This window comes from Artibeus jamaicensis, unplaced genomic scaffold (assembly GCF_021234435.1).
Source record: "Artibeus jamaicensis isolate MK-2021 breed Jamaican fruit bat unplaced genomic scaffold, CSHL_Jam_final contig_240, whole genome shotgun sequence".
NCBI classification, from domain to species: domain Eukaryota; kingdom Metazoa; phylum Chordata; class Mammalia; order Chiroptera; family Phyllostomidae; genus Artibeus; species Artibeus jamaicensis.
In genome coordinates this window covers 19816383-19836299 of record NW_026521506.1, presented here as the reverse complement: position 1 = coordinate 19836299, position 19917 = coordinate 19816383, and the positions used below count along the sequence as shown (strand labels likewise).

The 19917-nt window shown below is 38.1% G+C and overlaps 1 protein-coding gene across 1 annotated transcript in view; it reads left to right on the top strand.

The window, feature by feature from the left end:
- MCF2 (MCF.2 cell line derived transforming sequence) overlaps positions 1–18250 on the top strand; it is an 84474-nt gene extending 66224 nt beyond the window's left edge. Inside the window, exons 23-29 of the mRNA XM_053662370.1 lie at positions 4159–4237; positions 4783–4849; positions 6646–6753; positions 8536–8632; positions 11412–11524; positions 12421–12521; positions 18210–18250. Coding sequence (XP_053518345.1) covers positions 4159–4237; positions 4783–4849; positions 6646–6753; positions 8536–8632; positions 11412–11524; positions 12421–12521; positions 18210–18250 — 606 coding nt within the window. The remainder of the gene's footprint in view (positions 1–4158; positions 4238–4782; positions 4850–6645; positions 6754–8535; positions 8633–11411; positions 11525–12420; positions 12522–18209) is intronic.
- Positions 18251–19917: the final 1667 nt, after the last annotated feature.

The following is a 19917-nucleotide window of genomic DNA, read 5'->3' as shown; positions in this document are numbered from 1 at the left end:
GTGTTGCTGTCTATATCTTTCTTGAATTCCTCTAAGATTTTCCTTATATATTTTGGTGGTCCTATGTTGGGTGCATATATATTTATGATGTTAATGTCTTCTTGGTGGATTCTTCCCTTGAGTATTATGAAGTGACCTTCTGGGTCACTCTTTATGGCTCTTTTTTTGAAGTCTATTTTGTCTGATATGAGAATTGCTACCCCAGCTTTTTTTCTTGTCCATTTGCTTGGAAAATTTGTTTCCAGCCTTTCACTTTTAGTCTGTGATGGTCTTTTGTCCTGAGGTGGGTCTCTTGTAGGCAGCATATGTGTGGGTCATACTTTCTTATCCATGACGCTATTCTGTGTCTTTTGATTGGAGCATTTAATCCATTTACATTTAATGTTATTATTGATAGGTACTTATTCATTGCCATTTTCGTACCTGTGTTTCTCTCTGTCTGTCTCTTTTCCTTCCTTTCCTTAAAGCAGACCTTTTAGTATTTCTTGTAGAGCTGGCTTGGTGGCAGCAAATTCTTTTAGACTTCTTTTGTCTTGGAAGCTCTTTATTTGGCCTTCTATCTTGATTGAGAGCCTTGCTGGGTAAAGTAGCCTTGGTTGTAGGCCTCTGGTTCTCATTACTTGGAATATTTCTTGCCATTCTCTTCTTGCTTGGAGTGTTTCCATTGAGAAGTCAGTGGCTAACCTTATTGGGACGCCCTTGTATGTTATTTCTTTTTTCTCCCTTGGTGCCTTTAAGGTTCTCTCTTTGTCTTGGAATTTTGCCATTTTAATGATGATGTGTCTTGAAGTGGGCCTCTTTGGGTTCCTCTTGAATGGGACTCTGTGTGATTCCTGGATTTGTGTGACTTTTTCTTTTGTCAAATTAGGGAAATTTTCTCTCATTACTCTTTCAAATATGTTTTCTATCCCTTGTTCTTCCTCTTCTCCTTCTGGTATTCCTATTATTCGGATATTATTACGTTTCATATTGTCTTGCATTTCTCTTAATCTCTCTTCATTCTTTCTGAGCCTCTTTTCCCTTTCCTGTTCTTTCTGTGAGATGCTTTCTACTTTGTCCTCCAATTCACTAATCCGATCTTCTGTTTCATCCACCCTATTTTTAATGCTTTCCACTGTGTTTTTTAATTCAGAAATTGTATTCTTCATTTCCTCTTGGCCCTTGCTAATAATTTCCATTTCCTTTTTCATGTTGATATAGTTCACAGTGAGATCATTGTAGCTTCCCTGTAGTTTCTGGTAGCTGATTGTGAGCTCTATGAACTTCCTGATAACCAGTGCTTTGAATTCAGTATCTGATAGTTGACTTGCCTCTACTTCATCTAACATTCTTTCTGAGGATTCCTCCTTTCCTTTCATTTGGGGATTGTTTCTTTGTCTTCCCATTGTTTGTGAGACTCTTCTTGTTAGCCTCAGCTTCTTAGATTAATCTGTTTTGACACCTTGGGTTTATGGTATGAACTTTTGTGGTGGAATGCCTGTGAATTTCAGTGATGCAGCCTCTTTTGGTTATCCTGTTGTTCTCTGCTTCCACCTACTCAAATATGCAGCAAGTTTTGGCTTCTCTCCTACAACAATGTGCAATTTGTCTCTGTGACTCTACTATTGGGAGGCCTCTTCTATGGGTCCAGCTCTGGTCTTTTCATATTTTCAAGTTGATTGTGACTCTTGTGGGTAAAAGAAAGAAATGATAAGGAAAGAAATAAAAGGAAGAAAGAAGAAAAATGGTAGGGGAATGGAAGAAAGAGCAATAAGTTTAGAAAGAAAAGAAAAAGAAATAAAACAGAAAATCCGGGAACAGAGGACAAAAGTATGGAAAGATGAAATAGTAATAAAGTTGAAAAGAAATAACAGATTACTTTATTTTTTATTTTTATTTTATTTTTATTTTTTTAAATATTTTATTTATTTATCTTTAGAGGGGAAGGGAAGGAGAGAAGGAGAGAAATATCAATGTATGGTTGCCTCTTGTGAATCCCCTGCTGGGAACTGGCCTGCAACCCAGGCATGTGCCCTGACTGGGAATCGAACCGTGATCGTGTGGTTCGCAGGCCCATGCTCAATTCACTGAGCTACACCAGCCAGGGCTCAGATTACTTTAAAAAAGCAAAAAGATAAAGAAAAGTAATGGAGAAGGAAGAAAGGTAAAAAAAAGAAAGAATAAAAATAAAATAAAGTAAAGTAAAAAAACAAAAAACAAAAAACGCACAAACAAAAATAATCTCTCAAAAACAACCTCAGAAAAGGAAATGTCACTTGTTGGCTTCAAACTAGCCGAACTGGTTTTTCTGGTTGCAGTTGGCTGAGGGTAGATTGTTGTGATTTTTTCAGCCAGCCCCTCTCAGGATCCAGACACTTGGCGCCTCTCCCCCAGCTCCCTACAGTGGGGAACTAGGACTTTCTCCAGGCGCTCCCCTCCCAGGGGTTACTGCCATAGTCTGGTTTGCTGTATTTGCAGGCACCTGCACCGGCCTAGTTGCCTGATTCCCTCGGGATTGAGCACAGGCCTGCCCCCGTTCAGTTGGGAAGCCCCAGACCCTCTGCCCAATCCTGGGCTTGCTGCCAAGCTGGGTGTGAAGCAGACAAGGCTGCCGTGTCTACTGGATTCAGAGCCCCAGGCTGCACCTCTGAGTTCTCCTGGGCTGGCAACCACAGAGTCCTTGGTTGGGGCCCTTTGTCCTCCGCACCCTCTCTGTAAACTCTATCAAACAAGTCTCTCCTGGCCCCCCACCTTGCTTGGCCAGAAAGGGAGGGGGTTGAGGGTCTCAGCTCTTTTCCCAGGACCCCTCAGCGCCCGGGGCTTCCAGATAGTCTGAGGGGGGTAGACTGGAAGCCGGGAGCCGATCTGAGGACTGGGCGCCGACCTAGAAACTCTGTGTGCACGTCATGGTACGCTGCGTGGTGTGTATCCCTTCTGCTCCTGTGTTTGTCTGGGTCCCCTGGCCAACCTCTGGCAAAAAAAAAAACCCTAGGGATGTAGCAGCATTACGCCGGGCGCTGGACCCAGAACTGCGTGCAGGCTGAAATCTCCTCTGCTCCCCTCTGGTTGGGTCTCTTGGCTGGGTCCGGGCCCAAAAATCCTAGGGAGGGAGCTTTCTGGGCGCTGAATGTTGGCCTAGGCGCCCTCAGGCATTTGCCCAGACACACTGCGTGTGGAGCGACTAGTTCCCCAACTTGCGCACAGGCTGAAGTTTCTTCCACACCTCTTTGCCTGGGCCACTCGGCCTGCCCGGCAGAAAAATCCCAGGGAGGGAGCCGTCCAGGCGCTGAACGCTGTCCCAGGCGCCTTTAGGCACTCTCCCAGACACAGTTCCCACCAGGCGCTGGACCTCCGAGCTATGCACAGACTGAAATCACCTCTGCTCCCCTCTGGTTGGGCCACTTGGCAGGTCCCCGGCCCAAAAATCCTAGGGAGGGAGCCGTCTGGGCGCTGAAGGCTGTCCCATGAGCCGTTGGGCTCTCGCCACTGGGCGCTGGTTCCCCTACCCTGCACCGGCTGTTTCTCCCTGCTCCGTCCCAGAGACTACTGTACCGCTGCTGTTTCCCTACCGTCTGGTTCCTCCTTGACCGATGAGGTTTCTGGTCTCTTATTTTCATATATGCTTGGCAACTGCTGGCTTGCTGGCCTCACCTCCTCCAATCGGATAGGTTTCTGTGTCTTTTGTACTAGGAACTGGTATCTGCTCCGTCCTAGTCCACCGCCATCTTGAAACCCCCTTGCATTTTTAACCTCAAAATGTTTTTTAAAAAGATTATATTTATTTACTTTTAGAAAGAGGGGAAGGGAGGAATAAAGAGAGGGAGAGAAACAATGTACAAGAGATACATCAATCAATTGCCTTTGCTTCACCCCCTAACTGAGGACCTGGCCCACAACCCAGGCATATGTTCCAATCTGGAACTAAACCAGCAACCTTTTGGTTTGCAGGCCATCACTCATTCCCTGAGCCACACCGGCCAGGGCTCAAAATGGTTTTGACTATTATTTCATCTAATCTGATGGTTACTTACTTGCTTCTTAGAAGTCCAAAGAATCAAAATGTTAGAAATTGAATATATTGGTTCAGGATTTAGGTTCAGGTTTATGTTTGATACACCAAATTACATTGGTTTTTTAAAGGAAACTTGTCTTCTTCTTCCCCCTTTTAAAAATCTTTAGGCTTCGAACATAGATATGAAGATGATATGGTTAAAAGAAATAAGAAGTATTTTGTTGAAGCAACAAGAACTTATGACAGGTATATTTAAGCATACATTTTTCAGAACCAGTACTGTAATAGTCCATTGACTCAGATTTCATTACAGGGAAGAGGGTTGATATATATTTTATACTATTTACAGTGAAAGTGTTTGTTAAACTAATTAGTAGGAGATGAAGACTCATGGGGTTGTGTAAACTATTTTGGAGAATGAACTTTACACTAGAAAATGAACTGTAGTGCTTGGGAAACAGTGATGAAATAATATACCAAGAAGACTGTGTCAATTCTGACTCTTTCCCATGAGGCAACTGTTTAGGACCTCACATATTATCAGTGCTTCATCATATTGGGCTGGGGTTCCAGTAATACAGTTGCACTCCTTGAATGAAATATTCTATTATTTGGTCCTTTTTTATATTCCAAATTCAGACTGGCTTTCCCTCTGGTTATTTCAAGTCTGTGTAGGTTAACTCTTATGGGAATGGGTGGTGTGCATGCACATGTGAAAGTCATTGGTCTTCAAGGAAGGAAGAAGTGTGGCTTATAAATGATGCTTATATAAACTTCCTTTTATTCCACAGTTAAACATCAAGAGCAGTACAATCAGTTACCTGAAGATGGCCAGCTCTCCTCTCAGCAGAATGATGAGTAAGTGATTATTCTTTAAGAACCACCACTCCCTCAAGCTTCTGTTTGCCCTGTGTAACATGAAGCACTATTAGTAAAGCATCTCAGATAAAAACTACCTGCCCTTTTAGTAATAATTTATCAAATTTCATAAACACATCCTTTTCTCAGTTCTATCCTTATACTTGGAAACTGATACTCCTTAATAGTTATACAGTTGTTCCCCTTGATGTTAACAATAATCCAATAGTTTGGGCTAAACACAATTACAGATGCTTTGTTCTCAGTACATTAGGGGTTGGGTGGATCTTGTGTGAAGGCTTACCAAAAAGTGGCTGCATTAGTGGATTTCTCTTCACCATATTTTTGGTCACCTTCTATCTCCTTATCCTTTATAAGAGTGGTGAAGGACTGGCAGCTTCTACTGGCCCACAGCTTTGTGGTCCTTTGATGGAGACCACATGCTGGTAACTTGGCCTCTCTTTCTATGTAGTTAGAGATGAGGTACTGATTCTCAGAGGGAACTCTGCCTGGACACAACCATAAAGTCTTTGAGGAAGGTAGCAGTCCAAAATGATAGCACTGATGAGCACAGGTGTAGAGATGTGGTCCTTGTATTCTGCCACTAGGAATTCTAAAGGGTAGAGTTTCCATAGAACATTTGCAGACATGCAGAAAGACTCACCACACTGATTCCAGAGCTTTGGCACAGAAATTTAGCATGTGTCCTCTGTCTGATAGAGGGATCGTTAAATGACTTACTGAAAATACTCTTTTTGTCTCTGTTTCATATCATCTTTCAGAGGTAGCTAAAATCAGGAGCAAAAGTGTGTTGGTTCATCTGGAGCTTTAGAAGAACCATTTAAAAGTCACATTAGAAGTCTTTATCTTCAGCCCTGGCTAGTGTGGCTCAGGGGATTGAGCACTGGCTTGCAAACCAAATGGTCACCAGTTCAATTTCCAGTCAGGCCACATGCCTGGGTTGCGGGCCAGGTTCCCAATAGGAGGAGTGCAAGAGGCAACCACACATTAATGTTTCTCTCCCTCTCTCTTTCTCTCTCTTTTCCCCTCTCTAAAACTAAATACAAAAATGATTTAAAAAAAAAGAAGTCTTTGTCTTCACAATACTCAATCATTTGTCATAGAGAAGTAAACTCTTTAGATTTCATGTAGTATTTGACTTCATAGTAGCCGATAGAACTCAACAGTATTAATCAGTTTAAAGTTTCATCATCATTTACATATATATTATTTAATTAATTAAAGATAACATTTCATGGAGTAACAGGGATTTTTTGTTGTTTCTATATTTCCAACATTGTTAAGCTGTAGTTGTCAGTTAAAATTGTGTATATTTAAAGAGTATAACTTGGTGACTTAAACTACATATACATTGTGAAATATTCACCATAGTTAAGGTAATTAACACACCCATCACCTCATATAGTTATCTGTGTGTGTGTGTGTGTGTGTGTGTGTGTGTGTGGTGAGAACATTAAGATCTACCTCTTAGCAAATTTCAAATATACAGTTTAATATGCTGTTGGAATTTTAAAACTTATACCCGCATTAGGTTGTGAGGGAGTAATTTTTTCCTTGCATATTAAAGAGAGGCTCTGCTGTCTTGGGTCCTAGGAATTAAGCTTTCCTATGTTATGAACTATTACTACACAGTAAGAGGGAGTTAGCTCTGTTTGAATGGATTCTTGGGTATGTTGTTGACCCATGGTATCAGTAGGGAAAAAAAACATTTTAAATTTCTTATTACTTGTGGACTGTACCAAAGCTCACTTAGTTTTGCATATTTACCATTTCAGAGGTCAGCAGGGGGCTTTTATATGCCCCCAGGAAATTGAACCAAAGCACACCAGCACTGTGGTGGGGGTCTGTAAGGCAGTCCCGGCAGTTCAGGCAGAAGCCAATACAGGTATGTGTCATGGTTGTCTGAAGGTCAGATTCACAGCTGTCCAAATTCTTTTCTTCCATTGTTAATTTGGAAAATCTACCTGTCTATTACCTTTATATAAATAAAACAAAATTAGCCCATTTTTATAAGGCTTGCATGTCTTGTGTGTGTAAGATGCTGGTGGACACTGCAGAGCAGTGGTTCTCCTAGTGCAGTTCCTGCACCAGTAGCATCAGCATCACCTGAGAATGTGTAAGGACGGTGAATTCTCTGGCTCTTTCCTAGACCTTCTGAATCAGAAACTCTGGGAGTGAGATGCAGCCATCTGTGATTTAATAAGATCTCATGTCAGTTGTTTTGATGTGTTTTCAAGTCTAGGAACTCCTTCTACACAGGATACAGGGATGAATAAAACACATACTGGCTTAAAGGAATGCACACTTTACTCACCATAGGTTTAATGAATAGAAAAGTCATTTACAGCTGGAATAGTTTTTAATGCAAATTGTTTCATTTAAACTGGTTTCAAGAATTGTTTATCTCAACAAATATAACACAGCCTGAATTTCAGGAATTGTGCAAAACCCTGGGCATACAGTGTAATTAACTGAGTATACAGATACTCTCAGGCCCTGACCGGTGTGGCTCAGTTGGTTGTGCATTGTCTTGCAAAGCAAAAAGGTTACCACTTTGATTCCCAGTCAGAGCACATGCCTGGGTTGCACATTCAATCCCTGGTCAGGACACATATGAGAGGCAACCAATCAATGTTTCTCTCCCTCTATTTCTCCCTCCCAAACCCTTACTCTAAAAATAAATAAATAAAGATTAAAAAAATGAGAGGCACTCAGCTGCCATCCCCATGAAGCTAAGAACATAGATAACTCAACAAGCAATGAAAAGTAAATGTGATGATTATTTTAACAGAGAAGTACAACATACTGCAGAAGCCTTAGGCAGTCACGTGGGGTTACCTAAACCATTCTGGCATCAACAGCAGAGACTTCCTGGAGAAATGCCTAACAGAGTGTGCGATATGCACTACTTAAATGTGATGGTCTTTAAAGCCGAATAATGATAACATTACTCAACTTTCAGTTGTCAGTTTAAAGGTCACTTCCGTCAGGTCATCTATGCTGCAGTTCTCAGAGAAGTCAGGAGGGAGACTAGTATCAGTGCCATCATTTGATAGGTGTGGAAACCAAGTCAGAAAAAATTGATGTAACTGTTCCAAGGTTACATGAATGGTTTAGTGTTTAGTGTGACCAAGTTGAGAGTCTATTAATTCTCTGCCTATATTGATTGCTTAATTCATATCAGTTCAAAATATTTTATTAATGAAGTACCTGTTAGATTCAGCGTTCTTATGTGATATGCAATGTATAACACATGGTCTCTGCCTAATGAGAGAGTTAAGACAAGTCAAATATAATATTAATAAGTAGAATGTTCTAAGTGCAATTTGAATAGGCCAATAAAATGCTATGCAAAAAATTGGAAGAGATTATTTCCTATAAGAAAGGGTAACTATTCTTTGGAATGTTATTTACCTTATTATTTTTAATAACTCTTGCACAAACCCCAATTTGAAACCATCCTAATAAATAAAAGAAGTATATGACATTCCAGGCCCTTTCTGAAATATCAGCAATTCTATAACATTACAGTCTAATTGGAGGTTCTGTTATAGGGAGATGCTATTCTTGGATCACTGTAGCCTTGATTATTGCTATACGTTTACTTCTCTTCTTGCGGTGGACCAGCATCCTTAAGTAACTGCCACCTTCCATGTTTTTCTTATTGTTTGGACTGCAGAAATCCCTGAAGGACCTGAGACATGGGTAAACGACTATTTCTACTCTTCCTATGTTGACAATGAAGAAGAAAGACCCCTAATGGTTAGTAATGACATATTAAAATAAATCAATGGGAACTCGAGGCAATTTTACTGATGAAATAGGTGAAGTACATAGGGGCAGTCTTTTGTCGGTGTCCTTGAGGTCATTAGGTATATGGCATGGCCAAAGATTGGAAACAGGTATGAACATTCAACTTATTTGAGCTATATGTGGAGTTCCTAGTGAAGCTGATGAGATGAATAGTCAATCATTCCAAGTCTCAATACATTGACTAGTGTTGTTTTTAATTCAGCTGTACCACTGTGTTTTCAGTTGAGGCACATGAGACAAAGTCAGAAAACAATAGAAAGTCAATTTATTTTTAAAGTATTAAAGATTCCAGATTGGAAAATATAGCAAATAAATGTTATAAATTAAAAACTCTTTAATAACATCTGGGAGCAGGGTTTAATAGGCTATCAATAAATGTACTAATGATACTAAATCTCAGCATATTAGAGCAAGGGATCACCCCATAAAACTAAAGGAGGTTGTTTTAGGGTAAAAGTAAGTGTTTTATAGAAGTAGTTTGCAATATTGTGAGGATCCTCTTGGATTATTAGAGGGGAGTTAGACTTTTTAGGGTATATCTTCAATTTTTTCAAGTCACCAGCTTGGAGAGTGGGAATGGTGTATTGTACTGGACTGCTCCTTGGTGCCCTTCAGAGTACCAACATCAATTTGGCAGTTTTAATATCGGGGTAAGAGAATAATGGCATGGAGAACCACAAAGCTGCAGAGCATCAACCTGAATGGTTTCTTTCAAAAAGTACCCGAGTTTTCTTTCTACTAATAATACAATGACCATAAACAGAGTTATAGGGTAGTTTACAGTTCACAATACAATTTTCCTGTTTAATATTCACAGAATAATTGAGAGGAAGAGTAGGTTTTTATTACCTCTAATGCACAGAGGAGGAAACTGAGGCTCAGTGTTGCTAAGAGGTTTGTCCAGTGTTAATTGTCTAGACCAGCAGCACTGAAACTTTTTAATGCAGGAACCCTTTACATTCTTAAACTTCATTGAGAATCCCACAGAGCTCTTATTTCCATCTGTTGATATTTACCATATTAGAATTAAAACTGGTAAATAGAAAGTTATTTATTCATTATCTTTAAATATTACTAAATCATAGTTCATATAAGTAATATTTTAATTAAAATTTTACATATTTCAAAACACAACTTTTAGTGAGAAGAGTGGTATTTCAAATATTTTTGCAAGTTGCTTTAACCCACTTTTGCATTCAGTCTGTGCTGTCACACATCAGGTAGCCCCTAGAAAACTCCAGTGTATACTTAGGATAAGAGTTAAAAAGCAAATAATGTCTTCATAGAGGTGTGACCTTGCAGACCCTTGGAAGGGTGTCAGGAACCTCCAAAGCTCTGCCTCCTAAACTGAGAACCACTGGTTTAGACTAATAATAAAAAACTTTTATTTTAAAAATTAATAGTGTCTGAGGATGGTAGTTGTTCATATATGAGTGAAAAATCAGGGGAAGGCATTTGGGGTTTAAAATGTTTGCTGTAGGTGCTCTGTGAAGGGATTGTCAAGAGCTGACAAAATCTTCAGTAAGCATTTGCCCAGCTCTGGTGTCAGAAAATAAAGCACATATGCAAAACTGATTAGTGCTTTAATCATAGGGGATGGGAATGTAGAAACACCTGTTAGCTTTCTTTTATTCTTCTAATAGTTCCCCAAGGTGTGTTACTAAGGAATACATACCAAAAGCAAACAAAAACCCCACAATTAAATGCATACAAAAAAGAAAGACACCCCCCAAGCAAAATGGGCTCCAATGAGCTGCTTTTTTAGCCTTGGTTTATCAAATCAAAAGTCAGAAATAATAGGCTGCTTACCTCATAGAGGCTGTCCAGGATGACTCTGTTATTATGATGAAGCTACTATGTTAAATGGCAAGTAGCTCTTTCCTGCCTGTTCCTCAGCCCATTTGATAAAAAGGACTGCTCAAAAGACATTCAGCGCAAGTGACATGGATATTGTTTTTAGGTTAATTCCTTTTGGATATGTAAAGAATTGACATCACATAGTTATTTCTCTTTTTCATAAAAAATTTAATATGGTACTTTTACTTTTTGAAATTATTCAATGTGTTAGATATTGTGCTGGAAACATCTGTAACTACTTTTGAACATGAGATTTATTATTCTCCATCTACTTTGTAACTAAATGCAATTGGTGTGCCCTGTATTTTTTAGCTTATTAATGAATTAAGTTAAAATTTTAGCTGCAAAAGGTTAGGGCCAAGTAAAGTACAACATTTAACCTGCTTTTGTTGGACCCAGAGCTTTTGTGCCCATTTTTCTTTACTTGTGCCAAACAACATAAAGACCAGAAATCCTTTTGGGGGCATTAGTAAATGTTTGTTTAGAGCCATTGCATTTTGTATGTGCCAAGATAAATTCTTCATGAGAGTAGATTACAATTAATAGTGTTTAAAATTATTTTGTTTTCTTTCTGGAGTTATGCTTATGATTCATGTAACTTAAATTAGTTCTGTGTAACTGTTATTTTCTGTGTAGTTCATGGTGTAATTCTCCTTTTGCAAATTAAAGTGAACTCTTCAGGTTAAATAAACACATGTTCTGCTTTTTTTCCCATCACAAACTGCTTCATGTTTGTTTGTTCCTGCAAAGCTGCTGCAGCTACCACATTTACCATTGAAGTACCACATGAATTTTTTGTCAGAGAGCATGCAGTTGTGCAAGTAGTTTTGCAATCAAGTTTATAATGTAATTTTTCAAAACAACCTTACAGCCTCCAGACAAATATAAAGCCCTAGCAGATTGCAGGAATAGAGGCTCAGAAGACCTCCTGATTAGAAATGGAGATGTCATTCAGCTTCTCCATGAGGATGTTGAGGGTCAATGGTAGGTGTGTTCTCCATGCCTGTGATGACCTCCGCCTGAGGCACATGGATATCTAATCAAACATTCTGCTTTACTTGTATCTTTGTTATACAGTCTCAAGAAGCAGAAATATCACATTTCTTATCAGTGTTTCATTTTCATTGCTTCAGCCATGCCTTTATAGCTCACTGAAAGGAATGTTAACCTTCGGTGAGTGAAAAATGCTTTGAAAGAATGAGATGCTGTGAGTCTGCATGCTCTTTTGTGGTTTGCCTTTGGCTTAAACATTCCAGCTGACACATCTGGCTGTGTAATGGCTACAGATTGCATTACACATGGTAATTTATGTCATTCATTAAATCATCACATCTTTAATGAATGCCTACTGTGTGCCAGGGACCGTGCCTTGCTCCTTTACAACATAGTCACACTTCTCTTTATCAACTCAAATAACTGACTTTTTTTGGTCTTATCCTATTCTTATGCATATGACTTCCTATAGCACCAATTGCAAAGATGGTTCTGCCAAATGTACTGTTTAATTTTAGAGAACACAAAACAGGAAGAAATATTGTTTGGAAGAGGACTAAATGAAGCTTCCACAAATCTTGGAAATTTTATATGAAATTATTATTTCATTGTGTCAGTAACTTTACTGAAATTCTATATTGACCATGTACTCTGACCCTAAAGATGAAAAAGTATACACACAAGGGTGAAAATTAATGATGTGTTATTAAAATAATAACCATTTTTGCTGGAAACCTCAATCCTTTGTAGGTTACTCAAAAGACTTAAGAAGTGTCTTTGAATACATGCAATCAATAGCTTTGTGAAAATTTGAGATGCAACGCAATGTCTTTGTTTTTTATTAGCTTATATCATCATTGTTGGCTACTAATTCATTTATTATTTAGGTTGGTGAAAAATCTAAACAGAAGAAAAAAATGCCTGATTCCAGGGAACAGTTTGCAGATTTTAATCGGTGACTATAGGTTTCGGAATGCCAGAGTTACAGGTATAATATGAACAGACTGTATACTATTTGTTTAAAGGCTAAAAGTTTTAAAGCTTTACCAGATGTGAAATGGCATAGGGTAAGAACCTCTTTGCACTTAGAAATAAAGCTGCAAGCATATTACATTAGCTAGGATTTAATAAACATATTACACTTTTCCCTACAAGGTTGATAGGTTTGAAAGAGTTTCAGATACTAAGATGTCTTTATTTTTATTTTTATATTTTTATTGTTGTATAATTACAGTTGTCCCCATTTCCTTCCCATTACTCTCCCCCGCCCCAACCACCCCCACTTCCCACATCCAGTCTTCCCCCTTGTTGTCTTTGTCCTTGGGTCCTGTATACATGTTCCTTGACTTGATCTGGCAGGGAAGATAACCGTGATCAGGTGGTGTCTTATAAGAGATCCCTCAGAACTAAATACTGATAAAATACTTTTAAGGTACCAGCTTTACTACCCAAGAATGCTTTACCAGTGTGTTTTTACTTAGTGCATAAAACATGTTCTTATGGTAGGTTTCTCCTGTACACACATACTTCTCTGTTTCTGTGCCCAAGATTTAATGTGTGAAGGTAGTATGCAACACTGACAACTAACCTAGTGTTCCATTCTATTAATTCAAACCTTCGTACATAAAATTCCTACACACAGGCCCATATTTTTGTACATTTATTCCCTGAGTGATATTGAGCTATATATGAAAAGGCAGTACAAAAGAGAAACCAGACTTGTTTGTGAACAGGACTATTATTTCTATATGTATGTATTTCCTTTGAATTTCTCATTTGGACTTGTATTTAAATTGGAGGTAATGGTACATTGTGTTTAGATAAATCTAATAGAGCAGGAGTAACTTATTTGGTTCCAAATTTCATTTAATGGCATAAAATAAAATCAAAGGACGATAGGGGCTCAATGTAAATATTGGATTGCATGGAAACCCCAAAAATAGAGTCACTTGTTTGGTTGTTTTTTTGGGGTACTCCGAACCTGAGTCACTTCTCAAATGTTTTCTGCACTAATTGTTGAATTATTTACATAATTATTGAATTATGAAATTATTTACATAATCAGAAGAATCTGATATACCAACAATCTGAACTAAGTAACATTCATTTAAAAACCCAACAACTGCAGAATACACCATTACTTTTAAGTATGCATAAAACATTCACCAAGATATAGCATATGCTAGGTCATAAAGTAAGTCTCAATAAATTTCAGAAGATTGGAATCATATAAAATCTCAAAGGTATTATATTATAAATCAATAACCCATAAACATTTGGATATTAAATGATAAGAATCTAAACAATATGCGGGACAAAGAAGAAAAAGCGCAAGAGAAATTAGAATTTTTTTCAAGTTGGATAAAAATGCAACATATCAAAATTTGCAGATGCAGCCAAATAGAATGGGGAATGGATAGCTTTAAACACTTGTATTACACACTTAAAATTCAGTGTAATTCCCCATATTAACATAATTAAGGGGAAATTTTTGTAATCATTTCAATAGATGCAAAAAAGTACTTGACAAAACTCTACTCATTCATGATAAAAACTCTCACCAAACTATAAAGGAAATTTCCTCAATCCGATAATGTACTATTATGAAAAGCTATAGCTAACATTATACCTAATGGTGAACTATTGAAAGCTTTTCCCCTAAGATTGGCAACAAGGCAAGGATATTTACTCTCACCATTTCTATTCAACATTTTTACTGGAAATCCTAGCCAGTGCCATAACTCAAAATAAAGAGATAAAAAGATTAGAAAAGGAGATGCAATAGTCGTGCTCAGGAGATCATGTCAATGTACAAAACCATTAGGAATCTATACACAAAAAGATAGTACTAGAAGTAATAAGTGAATTTTATTAGGCCATAGTATACAAAGTCATTATATAAAATAAGTTGTAATTCTATATTTTAGTGACAGAGAATTTAAAATGAAATTTATAAAACAACACCATTTACACTGGTAATATAAAAGATATAATAAATAGAAATAGATATAACAATAAATGTCTGAATCTTCTATACTGACAAGCATGAGTCATTGCTGAGATACATTTAAAATGACCTAAGAAAGGGAGCAATATATATCATGTTCAAGAATTGGAAATATCATCATTGTTAAGAAGTCTATTGTCCCCAAATTGACCTGTAGAGTTAATGCAACCAAAATTTTAGCAGGTTCATTGGGGGGGCTGGGGAGGGGAAGTAAAGACAACTTTATTCTAAAATGTATACAGAAAGGTAAAGAATCTGGAACAGAATCTCAGAAGTTTGAAAGACTTACATGTCCTGACTTCAAGACCCTATAAGGCAGGGGTGTCAAACTCACTTTCACCAGGGGCCACATCAGCCTCATGGTTGCCTTCAAATGGTCAAATGTAATTTTAGGACTGTATAAATGTAACTACTCCTTAACTAGGGCCAAGGAGCTCTACATTCGGCCCTTGGAAGGCAACCATGAGGCTGATGTGGCCCCCGGTGAAAATGAGTTTGACGCCACTGCTATAAGGCTACCATAAATAGAGTGTGGTATAGAGAAACAGAGCTCAGAAGTAAACCCACATGCCCATAACCAATTAATGTTCAATCAAGGTGCCAAGTCAACTGAATGGAGAAAGGAATGTTGTTTTATCAAATAGTGCTGGTGTGGGACTTCTGGCCAAGATGGAGGCATAGGTAGACACACTGTGCCTCCTAGCACAACCAAAAGAAGGACAACAACAATTTAAAAACAACAGCCAGTACCGATAGAAAATTGAACTGTATAGAAGTCATACAACCAAGGAGTTAAAGAATACACATTTATCCAGACTGGTAGGAGGGGCGGAGTTGGGCAACTGGGATGGAGAAGATTCGCAGCAAAGCTGCGGCTGGTGACCCCGGGCATGCAGGGTGGCAGCTGGCAGACCTAGCGCAGCGGTGGATTGTGGAGTGTGGCATGGTGCGCAAGGCAGTGGGCAGTCCCACATTCACTCATAGATAAACCAGGCAAAACTGGGGAGACAGACTGTGCAACTCAGGGTCCCAGAGCAGGGAAATATAGCCTCAAAACACCAATTGAAAATACCTGTGGGGACTGAGGTGCTGGGAGAAACTTCCAGCTTCAGAGGAAAGTTTGTTGGAGAGACCCACAGGGTCCTAGAAAGTACATAAGCCCACCTACCTGGGAACCAGCACCAGAAGGACCCAATTTGCTTATGAGAAGCAGGGGAAGTGACAAATCTGGCAGAGAGCAGAACAAGCACCATTGTTCCCTCTCTGATCACTGCCCCACATATAGCATCACAACTCAGCAACTGGGTTGCCCTGCCCTGGTGAACACCTAAGGCTCTGCTCCTCACTACTTAACAGGTGGTCAAGACAAAAGAAAAATGGCCCAAACAAAAGAACATATCAAAACTCCAGAAAAAATACAACTAAGCGACCAAGAGGTAGCCAACCTATCAGATGCACACTTCAAAACACTGGTTATCAGGATGCTCACAGAATTGGTTAAATTTGGTCTTAAATTAAATGAAAAAATGAAGGCTATGCTAAGTGAAATAAAGAAAAATGCACAGGGAACCAGTAGTGATGGGAAGGAAACTGGGACTGAAATCAGTGGAGTGGACCAGAAGGAAGAAAGAAACATTCAACCAGAACAGAATGAAGAAACAAGAATTCAAAAAAATGGGAGGCTTAGGAACCTCCAGAACATCTTTAAATGTTCCAACATCTGAATTATAGGGGTGCCAGAAGGAGAAGAGAAGGAGCAACAAGTAGAAAAGTTATCTGAACAAATAATGAAGAAGAACTCCCCCATTCTGACAAAGGAAATGGACTTCCAGGAAGTCCAGGAAGCTCAGAGAGTCCCAAAGAAGTTGGACCCAAGGAGGAACACACCAACGCACATTATAATTACATTAACCAAGATAAAAATGAAGGAGGGAATCCGAGAAGCAGCAAGAGATAAGGGGACAGTCACCTATAAAGGAGTTCCCATCAGACTGTCAGCTGATTTCTCAAAGGAGACCTTACAGGCAAGAAGGGGCTGGAAAGAAGTATTCTAAGTCATGAAATCCAAAGACCTACAACCAAGATTGCTTTTTTCAGCAAAGCTTTCATTTACAATGGAAGGGCAGATAAAGTGCTTCTCAGATAAGATCAACTTCAAGGAATTCATCATCACCAAGCCCTTATTATATGAAATGTTAAAAAGACTTATCTAAGAAAAAAAGATAAAAAATATGAACAGTGGAAGGACAGCAAACTCACAGTTACTAACAACCACACCTAAAACAATAGCAAACTAAATGGACAGCTAGATGAGAAGTGGAACCATAAAAATGAAGATCACATGGAGGGTTAGCAACAGGGGAGTGGGAGGAGGAGAGAGGGGGAAAAGGTACAGAGAATAAGTAGCATAGATGGTAGGGAGAAAATAGACGGGGGGAGGGCAAATATAGTATGGGAAGTGTAGAAGCCAAAGAACTTATAAGTATGCCACATGGACATGAACTAAAGTGGGGGAATGTGGGAGGGAGGGGGTGTTCATGGTGGAGGGGGATGAAGGGAGGAAATGGGACAACTGTAATAGCATAATAAAAGATATTTAAAAATGGTGTTGGTGCAATTGTATATTCACAAGGGGGAAAAATGAATCTTCATCCTTCCACCTCACTAGTCCATATACAAAAATTAATTTGGATTGGATCATAGATCTAGACATAAAAAGCTAGAATCATAAAATTCCTTCCCCCCAAGGAGCAATTACTATTTTTTTACTGTATTTTTTCCATGACCATTTATCCTTTATGTTCCCACCTCGCCCCATCCCCCTCAATCACCACACTGTTGTCCACATCCATCAGTCTTTTTTACTTTTTTTTTGCTTCATCGAAAGCAAACACAAAACAATATATTCATGGCTAAGTGGTTAAGAATGTTTTTTATTGTCTTTCTATTACAGTTGTCCCAATTTTCCCCCATTGCTCTCCCCTGCCTTGCCCATGATCTGCTCCCACAGTCAATTCCCACCCTGTTGTCCATGTGCATGGGTCCTTCATACACGTTCCTTGTCTAGTGCCTTGCCCTTCTTTCCACCATTATCACCCTTCCTCCTCCCTCAAAAAAACTAAAAGTGTAATTGCCATTTGACCCGGCAATTTCACTGCTAGGATTATACACTAAGAACCCTGAAATACCAGTCCAAAAGAACCTATGCACTCCTGTGTTCATAGCAGCACAATTTACAATAGCCAAGTGCTGGTAGCAACCTAAGTGCCCATCAGTAAATGAGTGGATCAAAAAACTGGTACATTTACACAATGGAATACTACATAACAGAAAGAAAGCAGGAGCCCCTACCCTTTGCGATAACAATTTCGTTTTTATACAGGACAGGAAAAGCACTAACCAGGAAAGAAAAGTATCAAACAGATATACAAAGAAACATTGCACTTTACAACATTAAAAAATTATGCCTATTAGAATAAGATAAAATCTAAGATGCCCAGATTTGGAACACTTTCTAAGCCAACTATGTGTTGTAATGAATCACATTTCCCCCCAAATTAACTGATTCCATCTTGTACTTTATTATCAGTGTTAGAAATTATAGCATAGACAACATTTTTGGCCTGAAAAGTCACTTGAATATTAACACCATTCTTCATTATTTTGTAGATGCTGCTCTGAGTAACTCAAGGAAGCTAACTTCCCCTTGAATTAAAGGAGAATGAATAGACTTGTAAAATTAAGATTTTTTTGGAGGTGTGAACTAGATTATATTTTGTAAAAGTGTTACAGTAAACAGCACAAAAGTCAGGATGATTCTATGCTGCCCATGACATTCACAGAATCTCCTCAGGACTGAGGTGGACTTCGTCATTCACAGTTTGTCTCATTTTTGCAAGGAGCATCTTTACACCTTTCATTTCCTGCAGGTGGAAAATTCGGTATTACTTTGTTTCCAAGTAGGGTTTTTTTTTTTTAATGGCATGCATTCAGATGCTATCTAAAAAACTGGAGAGGAATTAGTTTGAACATTTATAGATAAAAGACTTAACCTGTAATTTTGTTGGTAACTTCAGGAACAAAACAAAAATCCAAAGAGAGAGGAGAGAGAATCAGAAATTTTAAACTACTTTGTTAAGTCATAGTTTATTATTTAATTCTGTTATCTATATGACTAAAACATACCAAAGGGAAATGTTCTGAAGGACCTCTTTTGCACTTTGGCTGGTATTTAAGGCTTTCAGAGCTGTCTTATAGTTTTAAAAAGATCCAAAGCTAAAAGTCCTGTAGTTAGGATGTGTTGAAGTTTACATTTTATGCATTGCAGTTTAATTTAGACACACTCATCACAGCTTTACGTTAGATATTCATGTATGCACAAGAAGTGTTCCTGTAAAAATGCTCTACTTTCCAGTGTCTTTACTTGCTTTTGAATTTTCTGGAAAAATATCTGTTGTAGTAAAGGTTTTCTTATGTTGTGTTTCTTTCTAGTTTTTTTTTTGTTAAAATAATACATGTATAGGTGTCTTTCTTTTATGTATGTAAACAGTGTGATGACTTGTTTTAAAGTGCAGGGCCAGTTGCATGCAATATTAAATTGATGCTTGGAGTAGTTTATATCAAGTCCACTGAAGACAATGGTCTGAAATTGCTGCCTTTTGAATCATGGATTATGCGTTTTATTATCAAGTTGGCATATTGCATGCATGTTTTTTTGATGAAATGTGTTATAATAAACAATTCAATAACTATATAATACATAAATATTTTATCTTTTAAATAGGTTTGTGAGTCATATCAAGATGATAGTTTATGCCAGTGGTATCATTTGATGTAACAATTTGTATGACAAACCAGTTGTATTTTGTTCAAAGATCCCTGGAAATTATGTCTTCTCATGTACACTTGCTGGAATTTATGATGACTGATTTATGACTCACTCATACAAATGTCCTTATATTTGATATTTTACTTAATGCTTCTGCAAAAATAACAACAAAATGAAATTAAAATTCATTTCTTTTGTGTGCTGATCCTGTGGTTAGAAGACAGAATTAGGAGATAAATTTTTTCAATAATGATGCCCTTCTGCACAAAATGTTTTAATTTATTGCTATTAAACTAGGGCTTTTAATCATTTAAGACTATACTGAATTCTATAAATTCAAGCATATAATTATAGACTTTTAATGTTTTAATCACTGTACAATGAATGCTTTATTTGTATATGTAACTGTATTCATTTTACTGGGCTATACATGTGTTACTCTGAAATATAGCAGCAATTTCCCTTTAAGTCTTCAAATTCTAATTACATTGTAAATGTACTTACAATATAAATACATTTGTTTTAATTCCACATTAAAATGCCCATTCT